General features: G+C 41.3%; 1 protein-coding gene across 1 annotated transcript; it reads left to right on the forward strand.

The window, feature by feature from the left end:
- The first annotated feature begins 2,747 nt into the window (after positions 1-2,747).
- Positions 2,748-7,356, forward strand: LOC121553562 (G-protein coupled receptor 26-like). Its single transcript, XM_041866750.1, has 3 exons — positions 2,748-3,829; positions 5,247-5,360; positions 5,654-7,356. Exons 1-3 carry the CDS (start codon positions 3,159-3,161, stop codon positions 5,901-5,903), a joined length of 1,035 nt encoding a protein of 344 aa, XP_041722684.1. The 5' UTR covers positions 2,748-3,158; the 3' UTR covers positions 5,904-7,356.
- Positions 7,357-18,493: the final 11,137 nt, after the last annotated feature.

The following is an 18,493-nucleotide window of genomic DNA, read 5'->3' on the forward strand; positions in this document are numbered from 1 at the left end:
ACATAAGTCTGAGTGGAATACTTTTTATGAGACCTAAATCTCAGTCGATATGCCTCAGGAACAAGCTCATAGGCACGAAGAACAGTAGCTTTGACCACGTCATAATTCAACCTGTCTTCAAGAGGTAGCGCTGACAGATCCTCTTGGGCTTTACCTGTTAATTTACACTGAAGTAATAGGCACCATACCTCTTCGGGCCATTTCAATGCTACCGCTATATGCTCAAAAACACTAAAATAGGAGTCAACCTCTGACTCCCTAAACACAGGTACTAAGGTGATCTGTCTACTAATATCAAAAGTAGAAGACGACACAGCTGGTGAGGACAGCTCACTAGCAAGCATCTCCAGTTCCATTTTACGCATCTCCAGTTTTTGATCAAGTCTACGCGTCTCCAGTTCTGCCTCCAGCTTACGGGTCTCCTGTTCTGCCTCCAGCTTACGCATCTCCTGTTCTGCCTCCATCTTACGCATCTCCTGTTCTGCCTCCAGCTTACGCGTCTCCTGTTCTGCCTCCAGCTTACGCATCTCCTGTTCTGCCTCCAGCTTACGCGTCTCCTGTTCTGCCTCCAGCTTACGCGTCTCCTGTTCTGCCTCCAGCTTACGCGTCTCCTGTTCTGCCTCCAGCTTACGCGTCTCCTGTTCTGCCTCCAGCTTACGTGTCTCCTGTTCTGCCTCCAGCTTACGCGTCTCCTGTTCTGCCTCCAGCTTACGTGTCTCCTGATCTGCCTCTAGCTTACGCTTCTCCTGTTCTGCATCTAGCTTACGCGTCTCCTGTTCTGCATCTAGCTTACGCGTCTCCTGTTCTGCATCAAGCTTACGCGTCTCCTGTTCTGCCTCTAGCTTACGCGTCTCCTGTTCTGCCTCTAGCTTACGCGTCTCCTGTTCTGCCTCTAGCTTACGCGTCTTCTGTTCTGCCTCTAGTTTACGCATCTCCAGATTTTCTCGCCTGATTTGTACCCTCTCTTCCACCTCCATTTGGAGCCGTGTCGAGTGGACATCCATCCTGGCATCACTGTCGGACAGTGGGGAGAGTGGGTCAAAATGGGGCAATGTGGCTGGAGCCTTAGCCTCGTCCTCGTCCTCAGACATCGACGGGCTTACAGGAGCAGCAGCCACATCCCCTACAGGAGCCGCAGGCTCAGGCGGCGGTAACTCAAGCACTCGCTTGTTCAATAATACCTCTAACACCACTTTCCTAACTTTCCCTTTCACTAAAACCCTCGGTATGGGTATAGAAAAGTGGTCAGCCAAGGCCTGTAGATCCACTCTACGGCAATTATCAAAAACCTAGCCATTTTAAGCTAGCAACACGAGCTGACGAATACTGCACACGAAACCAGCTAGTCACAGCTGCCAAGCTCAATACTGAACCAGACACTAAACCAATTTGGATGAGTGGCATGGGTATCAATGAGAGATCCCAGACGAGCCCCCACGTTATGTTACGAACCCCGTGGCTTTAAAAGTCTAGGGTGGATGGAAAAGAGACCCGTAACATAGCTCATGCGAATTAGAATATTGACATGGAACAGTGACAATAAAATACACCGACAACCATAAGCTACCGCCAAACACAAAATGTTTTTTATAAACACACAGTAAACGGTTTGGGGAAAAGGGGCTGAGCTGGACCCAAGGAATGAAACAATAAAGTCAAAAACCCCTAAACTGATCTTGCCTGCCTCAAGAACTGCTAAGCCTACTGCTAACCATACAAAAAAATACAGTGGGTGGTCTGCTCAGGTCTAACTAGTGTATTTAGACAAGGTTTTCCTACGGGTAGTGTATGCCCAAGGGCCACTTGCTAAACCCCCTTTTCCCAGGCACAAACAAACAACATAGGTCCAATATGGACTAGACAGCAAACAAGTGAGTACACCAAAAACAAATACACATACAGGATACCTATATCCGTAACAGGGCCTAAGGAGCCAGTGTAGTATCTGTGCAATGGACCATACAAATATGGATGGGGACAAGCCGAGCATTAGTCATTGGAAAAGCAGTGTTTTTGAAAGAAAGGCAGCTTCAGGCTTCAGAAAGCTTTTGTAGATAATCACACTCGGTGTTTGTCCACACAATTAATGGAATATAATACAACTTTATTGGTTAGAAAATAGATTTGTCTTCTGCCTTTCCCAACACCCGCAGATACACACAAACATGTTGAGAGGTACAGGGTCAGCAGAAGTGCAACACCGCTGGATGGAGAGCAATTGTTGGGGGTCAAGTGCTTTGCTGAAGGGCACAATGGCAGGAGATGGTACATGGGATCAGAGACCAGCAGCCATCCAGCTATAAGTTCAGTTCCATTCTCATCTCTGTGTTGCCCTGCCTGGGGCTTGAACCAGAAACCTTCTGGCTGTTGGACAGCCTCTCCAACCTATAGGGCCTAGGAGCTACTGCTGCCTGATTGATCATACTTTGTGTCTATAATGTCTACAATGATAAATTGTGATATCAGTCATTTATATGCACCATACTATTGTGGATTAACCACATCCTGGTTAACTCCTATAACGCAGTAATATGGGATTTACGTCAGCTAGAGATAACACAAAGATCAATATGTGGTATGATGTTCATCGAATTGTAGGGTCTAGCACGATGTCAGTGATATGAGTAGACACTTACCGCATGATATTGAAGAAACATCTATTTTTGGTAGCTTTGGGGAGGCGATTGAGTGTGTAGCATATGGGTGTGGGTGAGGCGTGACATATACGACATAAGCATCGCCGGAGACAGACCATAGGAGAGACTGCGCTGCGCGTTTGCAAAGCTGTCCATCAGTGCACTGCGCAATTGCGCAATAAGGGGATGTTGAGCGAGCAGCGGCAAGAAATAAATACTTAGAAACTAACTGCAGCCACATGTGCAGGGGTGTCTCTGTTTGTAATCACGCGTCCCTGGAGACACTAGGTTCAGTACATCGATGATAATTGGATGTCCTTTCTTGCGACTCTCCATCGTGAGCCGGCTGTATCGTTACATGGAGACATGAGAAGGACAACGAAGAATAACCGTGGAACTGTGTCGGATGTTTGCTTGTTGGACATCGTAGTTCCAGCACGATGCTATATGTAATTTGTTTCAGAAGCTGGACGGTGGATACAATTGTCAAAAGTGCGAATATTTGAGCGGGACGCACTCACAATGCACATAGCGGACATAGCTGTCTCTGTGTTTGTAGTAGTGATCATCGTCGTCTCGTTGCTGTCCAACGTGGTGGTACTGATCTGCTTTCTGTACAACCAGGAGATTCGAAAGCAGGTGCCCGGGTTGTTTATCCTCAACCTAACCTTCTGCAACCTGTTGCTCACCGTGTCCAACATGCCTCTAACTCTGGTCGGACTTATCAACAAAGGAAACACTGGAGGCAACGGGTTCTGTCAAACTGTGGGTTTCCTGGACACTTTTCTCACCACCAACTCAATGCTCAGTATGGGGGCTTTGAGCATCGATAGATGGGTGGCAGTGGTTTTTCCGCTAAACTACCACTCCAGAATACGACACCGGGACGCAGTGATAGGGCTTGGATATACGTGGATGCACTCGCTCTCCTTCTCCACCGTGGCCACCTGCTTTTCCTGGGTTGGGTACCATCACCTTTACGCATCATGTACGCTCTGCAATGCGAGAGCAAGCGGCACCCGGACGCAGTTTATCATCTACACTGTGGTTTTACACTCGCTCACTTTCCTCCTGACCTTGATCGTGTTGTGTGTAACATACCTGAAAGTGCTGAAAGTTGCGCGGTTTCACTGTAAACGCATCGACGTGATCACTATGCAGACCTTATTGCTGCTTGTGGATATTCACCCGAGGTAAGGTGTTCTACTGTTGAGGTGTCCTTGTAGGATTCATTTACTTTTTACATGTTTTCAGATTAGCCCAGAAATTGGGATTGCAAAATTACCAATGCGACTTCAGTGGAGTTATGATTGATTTCAGCACCACAGTTTTGGTCCAATGTTCCGGTCTCAAATCTCAGCCTCTTTATCAAAACTAAAATGACACAAAGATATTCCAAACCAAGAGCTCTTCACATACAGATCAAAACCATTATAACTTGTGATTTATATTCATGATTTGAATAGCGCAGACAGGCGTTATTGGCAGTTAGTTAACCAATAATCATCTAATTTGCCTTGCATTTTTATATATTGTCATAGGCGATACTAGGATTATGCCAATATTACAATTTCATACATACAGCAAAGTAAAAATCATTTTGCATTTTAACGTTAGTTTTAATCAAATGTAATACATCAAAACGCTCTGATGTGCATCCTTGATATTCTTTGAGATGAGCTATTAGATCAGTTTAGGCCTACTCAGCCCAGCTTTCCTATGAGAAAGAGGTGAGCAGAGGTATGATTGAATCACACTGAAGCATTTTCTCCCTACTTCATGGATGGTACAATATTAGCATGTGTAATTATCTATGGATATATTGAAATGTCCAGTGCAGTCAAAAACGTGATTTTCCTGTGTTTTATATATATTTCCACCCTATGAGGTTGGAATAATACTGTGAAACTGTGAAAATGATAATAATGCCCTTTTAGTGTAAGAGCTGTTTGAAAAGGCTGCCTGAAATGTCAGCCTGTTGTGGTGGGATGGAGTTTTGGCCTGCCAATAACCGTTTCCCCTCCCACTCAGACCTAGCTAAATAATTTTTTGAGAAATTGCTCTTTGCTAAGAAGCTATTTTTATTTATTTTCGACCATTTAAATTGAAGCAATCACATTAAGGTACTTAATTGTTACCCAGAAATTATTTGATATTGAGATAAAAACGGCTGCATTGGACCTTTAAGATCCATGTCATGTATGGTTTACTGTATTTGATTATCCCTTTTCAATCACCTCCACATTACATAACTCAAATAGTTAAACTAGCCTCAAATCTATCAATTAATGTCATCTCACTGCCTGCATCACTTTCTTTGTTATCTATCCTTCTTCTTTCTAAGATGCCGGGGTCAACTCCATGTGATTAGCAATCAATTAAAGAATAGGTATTGACCAGGAATTTGACTTGATTTACATAATGGATGTGTTACAGTTCAGATATCTTGAAACAATCCATTGCCATTGACCTGAGGCTGTGCTCTGATACTGTCCATAGAAGCATGCTGTTTTCTCCATCACCCTTCATTCCACTTGAGAGGCCATGTTTGAGGCTGTGCTCCTGGGTACGTCCCCTGGGTTGATAATGGTCCTCTCTGTCCTTTGGTAGTGTGCGCCAGCGATGCCTGGATGAGCAGAGACAGCGGAGGCAGAGAGCCACCAAGAAGATCAGCACATTCATTGGAACGTTTGTGGTGTGCTTCGCCCCCTATGTCATCACGAGGTGAGCAGAGGTTCAAATCACATCATTCTGAGAATAAACCTTGTCCTTGTGAAACGCCTCCATACACTTACCTAGTAAGGACAGTGAGACAAACAAGAGCAACTCCACATCCCCTAACATTCACTATCGAATCAGAGCCATGGCATTTTGAACCGAAATGTTGACATTTCTGAGAGCTTGTTAAAGAGTTTCCTCAGGACATTAGGTTTTTTGACATCTGTGTTGTTTTAAAACAGTCCTTTTATGCTATCCACTGTTCATAAAATAACTTATCTGTGTGCTTGTCATGGCAGAATCTTCGAGCTCTTCAACCTAGGACAGATAAACCCTCACTGGGGTGTGCTGTCTAAGTGTTTGGCCTACAGCAAGGCAGCCTGCGACCCTTTTGTCTACTCACTGCTCCGGAAACAGTACAGGAAGACATGCAGCAACCTGGCCAACAAGATCCTGAAGAGAAGTTCCTTTAACTCCTCCACCCGCATGGTGGAGAATGGCATGGCCAATGACACGAACGACACCAACAACATCAAACCCACCCAGTGAAGGGCCTTGCTGTTGCCTGACTATGGCAAGATGGAGACGTTGAGGTACTTACATACCTAAGTACTGAGCCATGGTTGGAGAGTGGAGAGAGTTGAAAAAACCTGAGAAGACATTGCTGCTTGGTATCGATTTCGTACTTTCGCAATTTTGAGCGGGGTTAAGTGCTGCTCTGTTGCCTCATGGTGTGACATGAGTGAGAAAACGTGACGTCCTTAATTGGGAAGATATGACAGAGAGTCATGTAGATCATGAATTACTGTTGCTAAGCCAGTGAGTCACTCGTAGTTAATTAAAGTATGTTAATTAGTGTAAAATGGTTTCATTCCAACCAAGTGGTTTTGATGGAGTGATGTCATGCTGTAGCACGTATGACTTCAGATAAGACAAATTAGATTTTGACATAGGTTGGTGTTCATTAGTGTAGCAACACCACCAGGATTCACTGTTCCTGGACCCAGTGAGTTGGTGTACACAGTAGCATTCCCTGACTAGGACTCACATAGCTAAGATGATGTAGCTGCAAGGACAAAATTCTACACAATTGAGTGCCTTTCAAACTTCTGATTAAATCACAGTAAGAGGGATAACATGTCTCTGTATCACTATTACCTAAGTGTACTAACATCTGGATGGATAACTATGGGAATATAAAGCATTTGAGATAATTATTTGTTGGTATGATACCTTGTGCGATATAGCTGCAAAATGAATACAGTGACTCAGCGACATAGTTGTGTGCAGATGTAGGGCCTTAATTTGATCACTGCTTTGTTGCTGAGAATTTTCCTGCACGGCAGGAAATGCAAACTTGTAGTGTATTCAAGGTTTAAAAAGGCTTCTAAAGTTTGTAATTTCCACTTTAACATTTCTGACTTGATTTGCGGTAACAACAAATGTATCAACCCCTACAAAACAATTCCATTAATTATAATACACATAATATTTAACATTTCCTGTTGCTGCAGGATTGTTTTCCTGCTGTGGCAAACTGGCTCAAATTAAGACCCTACATCTGTATGATGGTAGAGTATGGTAAGCTGATGATGTGGCGTTATCAAACTGTTTCTTGAATATTATTATATTGTATTATCATATCATGCATAAAACTGGGTAATTTTGTTATTGAATGTGATAGTATAGCCATTATATCCATACTGTATAATGTGTTTTTAAACATTATATTTTTACTGTACATTACTAACACACACAGTATGACTACTTCATCTATAGAGGAGTCACCTGAGCGGTCAGTAGATTACATTTTCAGTTGTAAAGTTAATACATTTTGGTGATGTTGGCAACCAAGGTAAAGTGTATTACTTTCATTTCCTTTGAGTGTTTAATGCCCTAGACAGATGAAAATGTATATTAATTTTATTAAAAGCAGTCAAAGCAGTGTTCAGTTTTGTTAAATACATTTGTGATTTTATTGAAATAAATGCTGTGCATTTTAAAAGGGAAAATACCTCACTCAAGTTATTTTGTTGTATGCATAATGCTTTTGGTGGTATCATACAGTATAGCTGTTCTCATTAGCTGCTGTGACATGATAGTCAACTCTATTTCAAAGTTTTCATCATTGGCCATTGCACTCATACAAAATAAGCTAAGGAGACCATTTTCATCGTAGCTCAATACATGTTACTGGTGAAGAAGTATTGACAACTACTAGTCCTGTCTTTGATTAAGTGAAAAGGATATGGTTTGAGAGCTGACATCTGTGTGCATTTTGTTGCTATAAGACAGACCCTCACAAACTCTTAGCTAGATAATCACTGAACCTTCATGAGGTCAAAACATTAGCCATCTAGTAGTATGGACATCATAAAGATGTAATCCAGACATCCAGTCACATTCAATATCCAGGATCATGATGTGGTATTATATTACATGTTAAAGGTGTGAGGGTACCACTCAAAATTGGTTATGGTGTACAGACAATTTAACTTTACCCAATTTTGTCTTACTTTTAATGTTCAACAACCGTATATCTCAAAGGACAAATCTTTACATTGTAACACTACACTCACAGTGAGAAGAAAAAAAGAATTTAGGAAGGATAATTTGTTTGAGGATTAATCGTTTCAAATATGTTACACCCACCGCTAGCCTGCTGAAATGATGACAGCTCAGCTACATTCTCTAACCCTTGGATTTCACAATAGAAACGGGTTGACAGTTAAGGGCCATGGTAATTGCAGGGTTGTGAGAAAATAAGTGGAAAAAGAGGAAAGAGAACGGAGGAAAGGGGGGGGGATATCTCAAGAACTGCAACAGTGAGCAGGCATCTGTGACAGAGCCAAAGGATGATGGGTTATGGCGGCCCCTCGCCCTTACTATCACCGCCACAAAACGGTCAAAACTAACACAGAAATGAAAGTGAACTTCAAATAGAGTACCACAGTATGAGTCATAATACCCATAGCAGTCTAACAAGGATATGGTTCCAATAATTTTTCCACCATAAATTGCTAACTGGTAGTGTATTCAAGGTGTAAAAAGGCTTCTAAAGTTAATAACTTCCACTTTAAAATTGCAGACTTGATTTGCCGTAACAAAAAAATGATCAACCCTTACAAAATCCACTCATTATAATCCACATAATAATTCACATTTCCTGTTGCTGTAGGATGTAGCAAACTGGCTCAAATTTTGATCCTACATCTGTATGTCATGAATCATGATGACACAACTTCACTGGAGCGTTGACAATTAAAAAGGTCACTGTAAAATCATCTGCTTCATTTTTCGACAGCAAATTCATCACCTGTCAGTATTATTATATATTTTTTAACACAATGGATCTGAGGGGAAGGTTCCCAAAAAAGTTCTGATCACACTTTCTGTGAACTATCTAACAGATTCTTAATGGGAGCCATCATAAGGAGGAATTCATTTTCAATGCTTATAGCAGACAACTATACCTTTTACGAAACCTGTATTAATAATAGCCCATATGGCTTTGAAAAGGAACTCTATATGAAATTATGAGCTGATATGAATGTCTATATTAAGTCTTATAATGTACTTTAGAGTTATAAAGGGTTATATAAATACATTCACATGAATTCATTACACATAGGCAGTTCATTGAAAGTATTAGCAAAGTTTTGTTAAATTTACAGGCTGGAGCAGTACCTGCCTCCTCACCCCTTTGAGAGTCATGGAGTGGGCGAGAGATGGAAACAAACCTGCACCAGCCACAGTGAATACCTACCCTGTGACTAAATTACAGAGCGTAGGTAGATAGAGAGATAACAAGTGGAGGAGCGAGGGAGAACAGACGAGTGGGGCGACCGACTTCACACAACCCCACCTTGTGGGAAGGCCTCATTAGGAGAAGTAAAAGTTAGTGCAGACGAGATAAGAACAGACATCACCTATGGCAAGTACTTAAGGCTGCTCAGGAGACCTCAGACATTGTGGTTCTATCTTGTATATGTTCCCCACAAGCGTTAGTCTTATGTTTATAGAATCAGGGTTGCTTATTGTGGACAATGATACACTTCTGGCACAGTCCACCTTGCCTGACGACTCAAACTGAATTCTTCCGCTGCTCTATGTTCGCTACAATACATACTTCAGTCTGTGACTGCCATCGTTGAAGTCATTTGTGGTGACGTCAAAATGAGGGGTGTCGTACAAAACAAAGTCATCAGCGATTGGATAATCTCTAACCAATCAGAGTTTCAAAGCCAATGATGAATTTTCTAAACGCCGCTTTACCCACGTGTGTTCTGGCTCTGGCCCAACCCATTGGTTTCTGGGACCAATCAGAACAGTTAGAATGTGTTTATGTTCTAGAAATCGTCGAGGAGGTACCTACTCATATCCAGACTCATTGCAGAGATAAAGTAACGTCCGTGGGTTTGGCGTTGCGTTTGACCGGAGCAAGGAGTTTGGGTAGCCAGACAGCAGTCCGCCAGCTATATAATGTCAGCTGACTGTACAATGAGGCTAAAGCTCATCACAGTTGATCATATAAAAAAAGAGCTGTGTGAGGCTCATTAAAACACGCATGTGGGGCAACATGTTTACGACACAATAGTATCACTGGTATGATATTAGACAATGTGGTCCAGATAGATTTGTCCAGTTTTTGTGTTATTCCTGAACTCAGAAAAGGAATACTGTATTCTACCTGTGGGAGATAAAAATATAATAATTGAAAGACCTCAACACAACCCATCCAGACAATCACAGATTCTTGCTTATTGGTAATTCTCAGCCACATTGTTTCGATCCCTCAACATTTCTTCAGACTCCCAATTAAAATGACACAAGAGCCAAGCCATTTAAGATTCAAACTTTGTTTGATAAATCACATAGATAACAGCTTTTCCAGTATGCAGACACTCCATTAAGACAACAATGCTGACATTAGCATGTGTGTGTGTGTGTGTGTGTGTGTATGTGTGTGTGTTTGTGTGTGCATCAGCATACTTTGAGGGTCTTTAATCTTTTCAGGTATTCTGGGGTGGTTTGGTATTCTTCAGCTGTTGTTGATAACCCAGTGGCTGCTCTCTGTGAGTCATCATCATTTCAACTCCTCTCAGTAAGGCTGCCATAACCTTTCACTATCACAATACCTTCCCTGAGCTGCACATTGTTCAGGTTTCAAAGCAATAAAAGATGGGAGAACTTAATTCAAGTTGCCCTTTAAAAACAATTAAGGAGTGAAGTTGTCCAACCTGTATTCACCTTTCAATAGAATTATTTCCGGACACCACCAGATAGATTAAGCCCAATAATATAACACCTGGGGAATATAGTGAGAGATAAGATGCAGTCTGTTTACTCAGTATTTTACAGTGCACCCTGGAAATAGCTTCGTTGTTGCTTTGTTCTCTTTCTTCATTGACCGATTGAAGAAAAACTGATGCACTTTTCACTTTTCAGTGAGAATCTGTGTTTATATCTGAGTTTTTCTTTCTGGGTTTTCTCATAGGTTCTCTACCTTATTACAGTGGGGAAAAAAAGTATTTAGTCAGCCACCAATTGTGCAAGTTCTCCCACTTAAAAAGATGAGAGAGGCCTGTAATTTTCATCATAGGTACACGTCAATTATGACATACAAAATGAGGAAAAAAAATCCAGAAAATCACATTGTAAGATTTTTTAATGATTTTTTTTGCAAATTATGGTGGAAAATAAGTATTTGGTCAATAACAAAAGTTTCTCAATACTTTGATATATACCCTTTGTTGGCAATGACACAGGTTAAACGTTTTCTGTAAGTCTTCACAAGGTTTTCACACACTGTTGCTGGTATTTTGGCCCATTCCTCCATGCAGATCTCCTCTAGAGCAGTGATGTTTTGGGGCTGCCGCTGGGCAACACAGACTTTCAACTCCCTCCAAAGATTTTCTATGGGGTTGAGATCTGGAGACTGGCTAGGCCACTCCAGGACCTTGAAATGCTTCTTACGAAGCCACTCCTTCGTTGCCCGGGCGGTGTGTTTGGGATCATTGTCATGCTGAAAGACCCAGCCACGTTTCATCTTCAATGCCCTTGCTGATGGAAGGAGGTTTTCACTCAAAATCTCACGATACATGGCCCCATTCATTCTTTCCTTTACACGGATCAGTCGTCCTGGTCCCTTTGCAGAAAAACAGCCCCAAAGCATGATGTTTCCACCCCCATGCTTCACAGTAGGTATGGTGTTCTTTGGATGCAACTCAGCATTCTTTGTCCTCCAAACACGACGAGTTGAGTTTTTACCAAAAAGTTCTATTTTGGTTTCATCTGACCATATGACATTCTCCCAATCCTCTTCTGGATCATCCAAATGCACTCTAGCAAACTTCAGATGGGCCTGGATATGTACTGGCTTAAGCAGGGGGACACGTCTGGTACTGCAGGATTTGAGTCCCTGGCGGCGTAGTGTGTTACTGATGGTAGGCTTTGTTACTTTGGTCCCAGCTCTCTGCAGGTCATTCACTAGGTCCCCGTGTGGTTCTGGGATTTTTGCTCACCGTTCTTGTGATCATTTTGACCCCACGGGGTGAGATCTTGTGTGGAGCCCCAGATCGAGGGAGATTATCAGTGGTCTTGTATGTCTTCCATTTCCTAATAATTGCTCCCACAGTTGATTTCTTCAAACCAAGCTGCTTACCTAATGCAGATTCAGTCTTCCCAGCCTGGTGCAGGTCTACAATTTTGTTTCTGGTGTCCTTTGACAGCTCTTTGGTCTTGGCCATAGTGGAGTTTGGAGTGTGACTGTTTGAGGTTGTGGACAGGTGTCTTTTATACTGATAACAAGTTCAAACAGGTGCCATTAATACAGGTAACGAGTGGAGGACAGAGGAGCCTCTTAAAGAAGAAGTTACAGGTCTGTGAGAGCCAGAAATCTTGCTTGTTTGTAGGTGACCAAATACTTATTTTCCACCATAATTTGCAAATAAATTCATAAAAAATCCTACAATGTGATTTTCTGGATTTATTTTTCTCAATTTGTCTGTCATAGTTGACGTGTACCTATGATGAAAATTACAGGCCTCTCTCATCTTTTTAAGTGGGAGAACTTGCACAATTGGTGGCTGACTAAATACTTTTTTTCCCCACTGTATGTGCACGCACGCACACACACACACACACACACACACACACCCACACACACACACATGCGCGCATGCATGAACACACGAATGCACGCAAAGATACACACAAACAAGCAACATAAAATAAGCACTGCAGAAAGCTTGTTCTGATATCTTTGTGCCTTGAGACACACATTATTCAAAACTCTATCACCCACACAAACGCACTGCAGATGGTAAATGTTAGTTTTCACAGTAACTGGAGTGACATTTGCTGCACCAAGAAGCAAAACATAGTATTAATGCTTTACATGGGTGAGTCAGAGCCAATGCTGAGTAATGCCCCCGAATTAAACAACAGACAAGACATTCTGGAGGGGGGAATTGTTACATGTTCTGCATTTAAAAATAGACCAGAGAAAGTCTTCATTCATTCTTTCTAATTACAATACAGAGAAACCTGTCATTTCCATAGTAATGTGGAATGAATTGATTTGAATCTAAACGTTTATTTCAGAGCACAACGTAGAGATAAGAATACTTGTGTATTTTTAATGAACACTTAGGTGTTCTTAATGACAGTTTGTAAGTGGCCATATTGTGTTGACTAACTGCGCCAGCAGCTGAAGATGCGCCTCTAACTGTTAATGAGTATGTGATTTATGCAGTTTGAATTTTCAACCATCTGTTTATTCATTAATCATGAACTACAATAACAGAGGAAGGGAAGGAATTTATAATCTGGATATGCATGCATATAAATTATCTTCTGATAGTTTTCTTTTTGCCCATAAAAGTGTTCTGTATGTTGTCTGGACTCTGACATTGTCAGGAAGGAATTATGATTTTATTAAGAGAAGGGATGTTAGGAGTATGTGTTGTCGACTGTTTGGTGTTCTCATGTGATCGATAAGGTTTGTATAACTGAAGACTGCCCACTGAGCTAACATGAGTTTTCAGGTCACAGGTTTCTCATTAGATGAGCATAGTTCACTGAATCACCTCTGCAACTCTAAGGAAAGATATACCTGATATTTTGAGGATCTTCTTTAATGAAATTGATGGAACAGGATACTTCTATACCAGAATATTTTTACCACCCATAGAATCGTCACATTGATATGATATGAGACAGCTTTACGTGGTCTTCTGTAGCTCAATTGGTAGAGCATGGCGCTTGTAACGCCAGGGTAGTGGTTTCGATCCCCGGGACCACCCATACGTAAAAATGTATGCACACATGACTGTAAGTCGCTTTGGATAAAAGCGTCTGCTAAATGGCATATTATTATTTACGGCTACAGGCCTTTTACAAATTATTGGAAAAAGCAGTAGCCTACAAATTCAAATTCATAGCATCAGTTATAACTGTGCCTGGAATACATTTACATTTACATTTACGTCATTTAGCAGACGCTCTTATCCAGAGCGACTTACAAATAGGTGCATTCACCTTATAGCCAGTGGGATAACCACTTTACAATGTTTTTTTTTTGTTTTTTTTTGTTTTTTTTGGGGGGGTGGGTTGGAGTAAAGGGGGGGTGGGGGTAGAAGGATTACTTTATCCTATCCCAGGTATTCCTTAAAGAGTACCTTGTTAAACAGTTCTTGGTTGTTATTTTTGTATTTGTGGTGGATGTAGTTTAATGCAATGTTACTGACATGTGCCCTTGAACAAGGCACTTAACCCTAATTGCTCCTGTAAGTTGCTCTGGATAACAGCGTCTGCTAAATGACTAACGTAAATGTAACTCTAATAAGGTCAATTTAGTCTGATATAATGGTGTCTGCCTCTCAGGTAAAGTACTATCTCTGACAATGTATGACCTTCCCTCTCCGGTTAGCATGTTGGCCATGTTTATTATCCTTGGCCAGTACACCAGGGGACATATCCAGCCTGCTAGTTCCATTCATCAATGACTCGATGTAGACCTGCATGCAAACACACACTCGTACTGTACTGAAATCCAATAACTTGGAGGTTTCTACTAAGCTAATATGAAATTATTTTAAGATACCATGGACAATTTTGCTATTTGATTTTGAATTTTAGGACCCCTGTAGGTATCTTTACTACTATAGCCCATAGAAACGCATTGAATAACATATTCATAAATGGCAACAAAAAAAAAGAAACAAAAATTATCATGAGGAATAAGGTTTTGAAGTGTCTGTGTGTCTAGGAAATATAAGAAAGCTCTGGAAATATTTCAGTTTTTTTTGGACACATATTTAACCCCTTTTTTTTGTTCGCACAAAACTAACTCCATACTTCCTTTAATTTGTATGGGTTACCTTCAGACGAGTCCCATGACACTACCGTGTTTGTGAGAGTCTCATCTTTCCAAAGAGTGATCACGTTAGTTTGTAGGTTTTCTTGAGAAGACCGATTTTCGGGATGTGTCATGGTCTGACAAACAGCGCTGTAGCTCGGCCACCTTCCACCGCAGATGCGGACGGCTGACATAGGCGGTTGTGGTTGATTGAGACGCAGCCCATATAAAAAAACTAATATCTTTAGCTTAAACTGACAGATTTTGATGGGGATTGTATTATTATGTTACTTAGATTGACAGGTGCATCAATACTCTTAAGGATTTTAACAGCATCGAAAATATGGCTTGGCAGACTTCTTCTTTTCAACAGCAATTAAATCAATTTTCAGCAAGCAACATTTAATGAATTTGCTTTTGAAGTGTGTTTGCTTTTCTTCTGTCAATGCAAAATCTGATTACCTTCAACTGTTAATCAAAGTACCATCCATGCCAACAAGTCTGTTGATTCAAATACTTAGAGGAAACATGAAAAAAGACTAAACATGGCAGAGATACGTTTTTTTTTTTGAAAGGCTTGTGCACCTTGCTACTTTTAAGATGGAATAAAACATTAGAGCATACACTAAAGTAAAGATTAGGAAAGAGATAAGAAAGTGTAAACTGCAAATAAAAGACCATATCATATTGATGTGTTTCTTACGCCTATAGTTCTTTCCCTTCATACTCATAATGTTCTACATTAAAGAATAAGGAATAGAAATTATACAAGTGAAAAAAAGATGTCACTCATCACCTCAGTTGTCATTCTATCTCTGAGACAGCCCACTGGGCACAGACTTAATTTCAATGTCTAGTTTTGATTTACATCTGGTTGAGTTTTCAACTAATGTGAATTAATTGTGAAATCAACAAAAAAATGTCACTGTGTCATTGGATTTAGGTTAAAAGTTGGGTGGGGGGGGGACTCAATTCCTTTACGTTGATTACTTTTTGCAAATCCAATCAGTTTTCCACGTTGATACAATGTCGTCACATTACTTTGTTGTTGTTGAATAGACGTGGAAGCAAAGTTGATTCAACCAGTTTTTTCCCAGTGGGAGTATGGAGATATAACACATTCCCACTACCACTATGTTAAGCCAGAGATTCAGTAAGGCATTTTCACCCCTCTCATTACATACTGTAGCTGTTAGTAAAGGTGGAGGTTGTATGATATAAATATCCAAACTGCCTCAACTCCCAGCCTTTGATCCGAAGCCAAATCGAGACATTCAATCTCCATCTCTACCATCTCAATTTAAATGTGTTTTTTGTTTGTTTAGCTTTTTATGCGCTTTGAGATTCCAACTGAAACAGTGTGGTCTATCACCTTTTTCATCTGCCTGAGATAGAGCTTGAACAGGGACAAGGGTGGAGACAGGGGGATGGAACCTTTCACTGTTGTAATATCTTATAGAGATCACAATATGATGTGTGACGCCACACGCCACAATGGGATTATGGGATTATATGGAATATTGGAGCATCTCTTAATGAAAGGATGACATGAACAGGATGCTGTCAAATAGGATGAATATACCTCTCTGTCATATATCTGACTTACTGTGGTCCCTTTAGATTGACTTTTTCCTCCTAAAATGTCTTTAGCAGGGCTGTTGACTTGGACAGAGGATTGTAGATGGTCCAGGTCATGTATAATCCTTTGTCCAAGTCAACAGCCCTGCTAAAGAAATCTTAGGAGGAACAAGTCAATCTAAAGGGACCACAGTAAGTCAAATAAATGACAGAGAGCACCCAATAAGAGGGATTCCTCTCCAATCAGTAGGACAAAGCAGTACCTCGGTAAAGCTGATCCATACAATAATTGTTTGGACGAACGAAAACCACTGGTTTAGGACCATACAATAATTGTTTCGACTAACAAAAACCCCTGGCTTAGGAAAATCCATTAACTCATTTCATTAGGATATACTTCAGCTGTGAAAAGACTGGCCAAGAATGGGGACATTCTGAGGTGCCCGAGCTATCAATATGCCTGTGTTTGCCCCACTCAAGGTCAACATGGACAAGCACACTCACACACTGCACTGCAAACAGGAGGACTATTCCAGAATTAATATGCTTCATAATAGGGACATTCTCAAGACCTGGGATAATGTATCAATCAGCTTCAATTGTGCAGTTTACCATGCAGAGGGTCTTTTCCAATCTTCTTCAGCTAAAGCAAAGTACATGTTGTAAGACTCTACTAATACAGTCATAGATACAAAAATATATATGGAACAATAGATGTCAAATGTTTTACTGTAAGATAAAGGTTTTATCTGTATTGTTGACTGAGGAATCGGCACAATGGGGAAGAAAAACTTGATTTTTGAAAATTTTATTCAAAGATAGCGGATGGGTCTGCAGAAAAAGAAAGACAGAGACACCACAAAGATGGATTAAATCTCTATTTCCCATTGGAAACACCCAACCCAGCAGGCAAAAATGTTTGGAATTAAGTCTTTATGATGTAATTTTAACCCGTTTTGCCCGCTGGGAAGGCATAGGGTAAGAAAACAGTACAATACCATGTGGGGTTGAGTTAAATGCAGAACACACATTTCAGTTCAAGGCATTCAGTTGTAAAACTGACTAGGTATACCCCTTTCCCTTCCTTTCTGTTGTGATAGAGCCCAATAGCAGAGCTGTTACTAACCTACGAATTGACGAGTTCAGTGAGCCAGTCTGTGCGTGAAGTCTGCAGCCAGCCAGATACGCTCTGGGATCATTAGTGGGAGAGACCTTGTTCCTGACAAGCCTTCTCCCTCCCACGCTATCACCTAGCTGGGTGTGAGGGAGTATGGGGCTGGGGGAGGCCAGACACTGGAAGAGGGGAGGCATGGAGTGAGAATTGGACACATGTTTTGTGTGTGTGTGTGTGTGGGGGGGGGGGAGGGGGGAACGGGGGCGGCGTGACATTGCATCTGACAAACAGGAGACATAATCTCTTCCTGTGAACTACAGTACAAAGGCTCCTCGTGCATTTCCACTGGTCTACTGGCCACATCTTCTCTCCTAATTTGGAGCGAAAAGAATGAAGATACACTGTACAGATGGAGGAAGTAACACTTTCAGATACGGATTCTTGTCATTGAATTGTGTGACCGGATTAACATCTCAATTGGACGTCTCAACTGGACCCGAAAAGGACACCCACTGAATGCACCTTTTCAATCATTCCCATTACCTGTACATGACTGAAGAATATCCAAATATACTGTTGACCAGTCCTGGGGTCTCCACAACTTGAACTGTTTCTTGCAACAGCAGCTCAGCATGAACTCAGAAGTACATATCCTGGATAGTGAATTGTATTACTCACATGTGACCAACTGAAGCATACATCTGTTACATTAGGTTAAAAGGGAGCATACAGTATGTCACAGGGACATTGGATTTATAATATTTACCATGACTAAGTCATCCTGTCACAAAATACATTTTGGTTTGCTGTAATTTGCATTGAAATGTTGATGTGGTGATGTTTTAGGATGATGATGAGTTTGACTCACAGAGACACATTTGAGCCTGCAGCAACCCCCCTCCTCAATACACACACACAGACCCACGCACACATGCAAACACCGACATACACGCAACATCATACCACAGCAGATGTGAGTAGGCTATGACGTTAATAGACACTGAATTAACAACCTCCCTACGAATCTGATAGGGGATCAACACACCCCTAGTTGCCATGGTTTCCTGGCTCTCTAAAGATTTCAAC

The sequence above is a fragment of the Coregonus clupeaformis genome, chromosome 37 (genome assembly GCF_020615455.1).
Source record: "Coregonus clupeaformis isolate EN_2021a chromosome 37, ASM2061545v1, whole genome shotgun sequence".
NCBI classification, from domain to species: domain Eukaryota; kingdom Metazoa; phylum Chordata; class Actinopteri; order Salmoniformes; family Salmonidae; genus Coregonus; species Coregonus clupeaformis.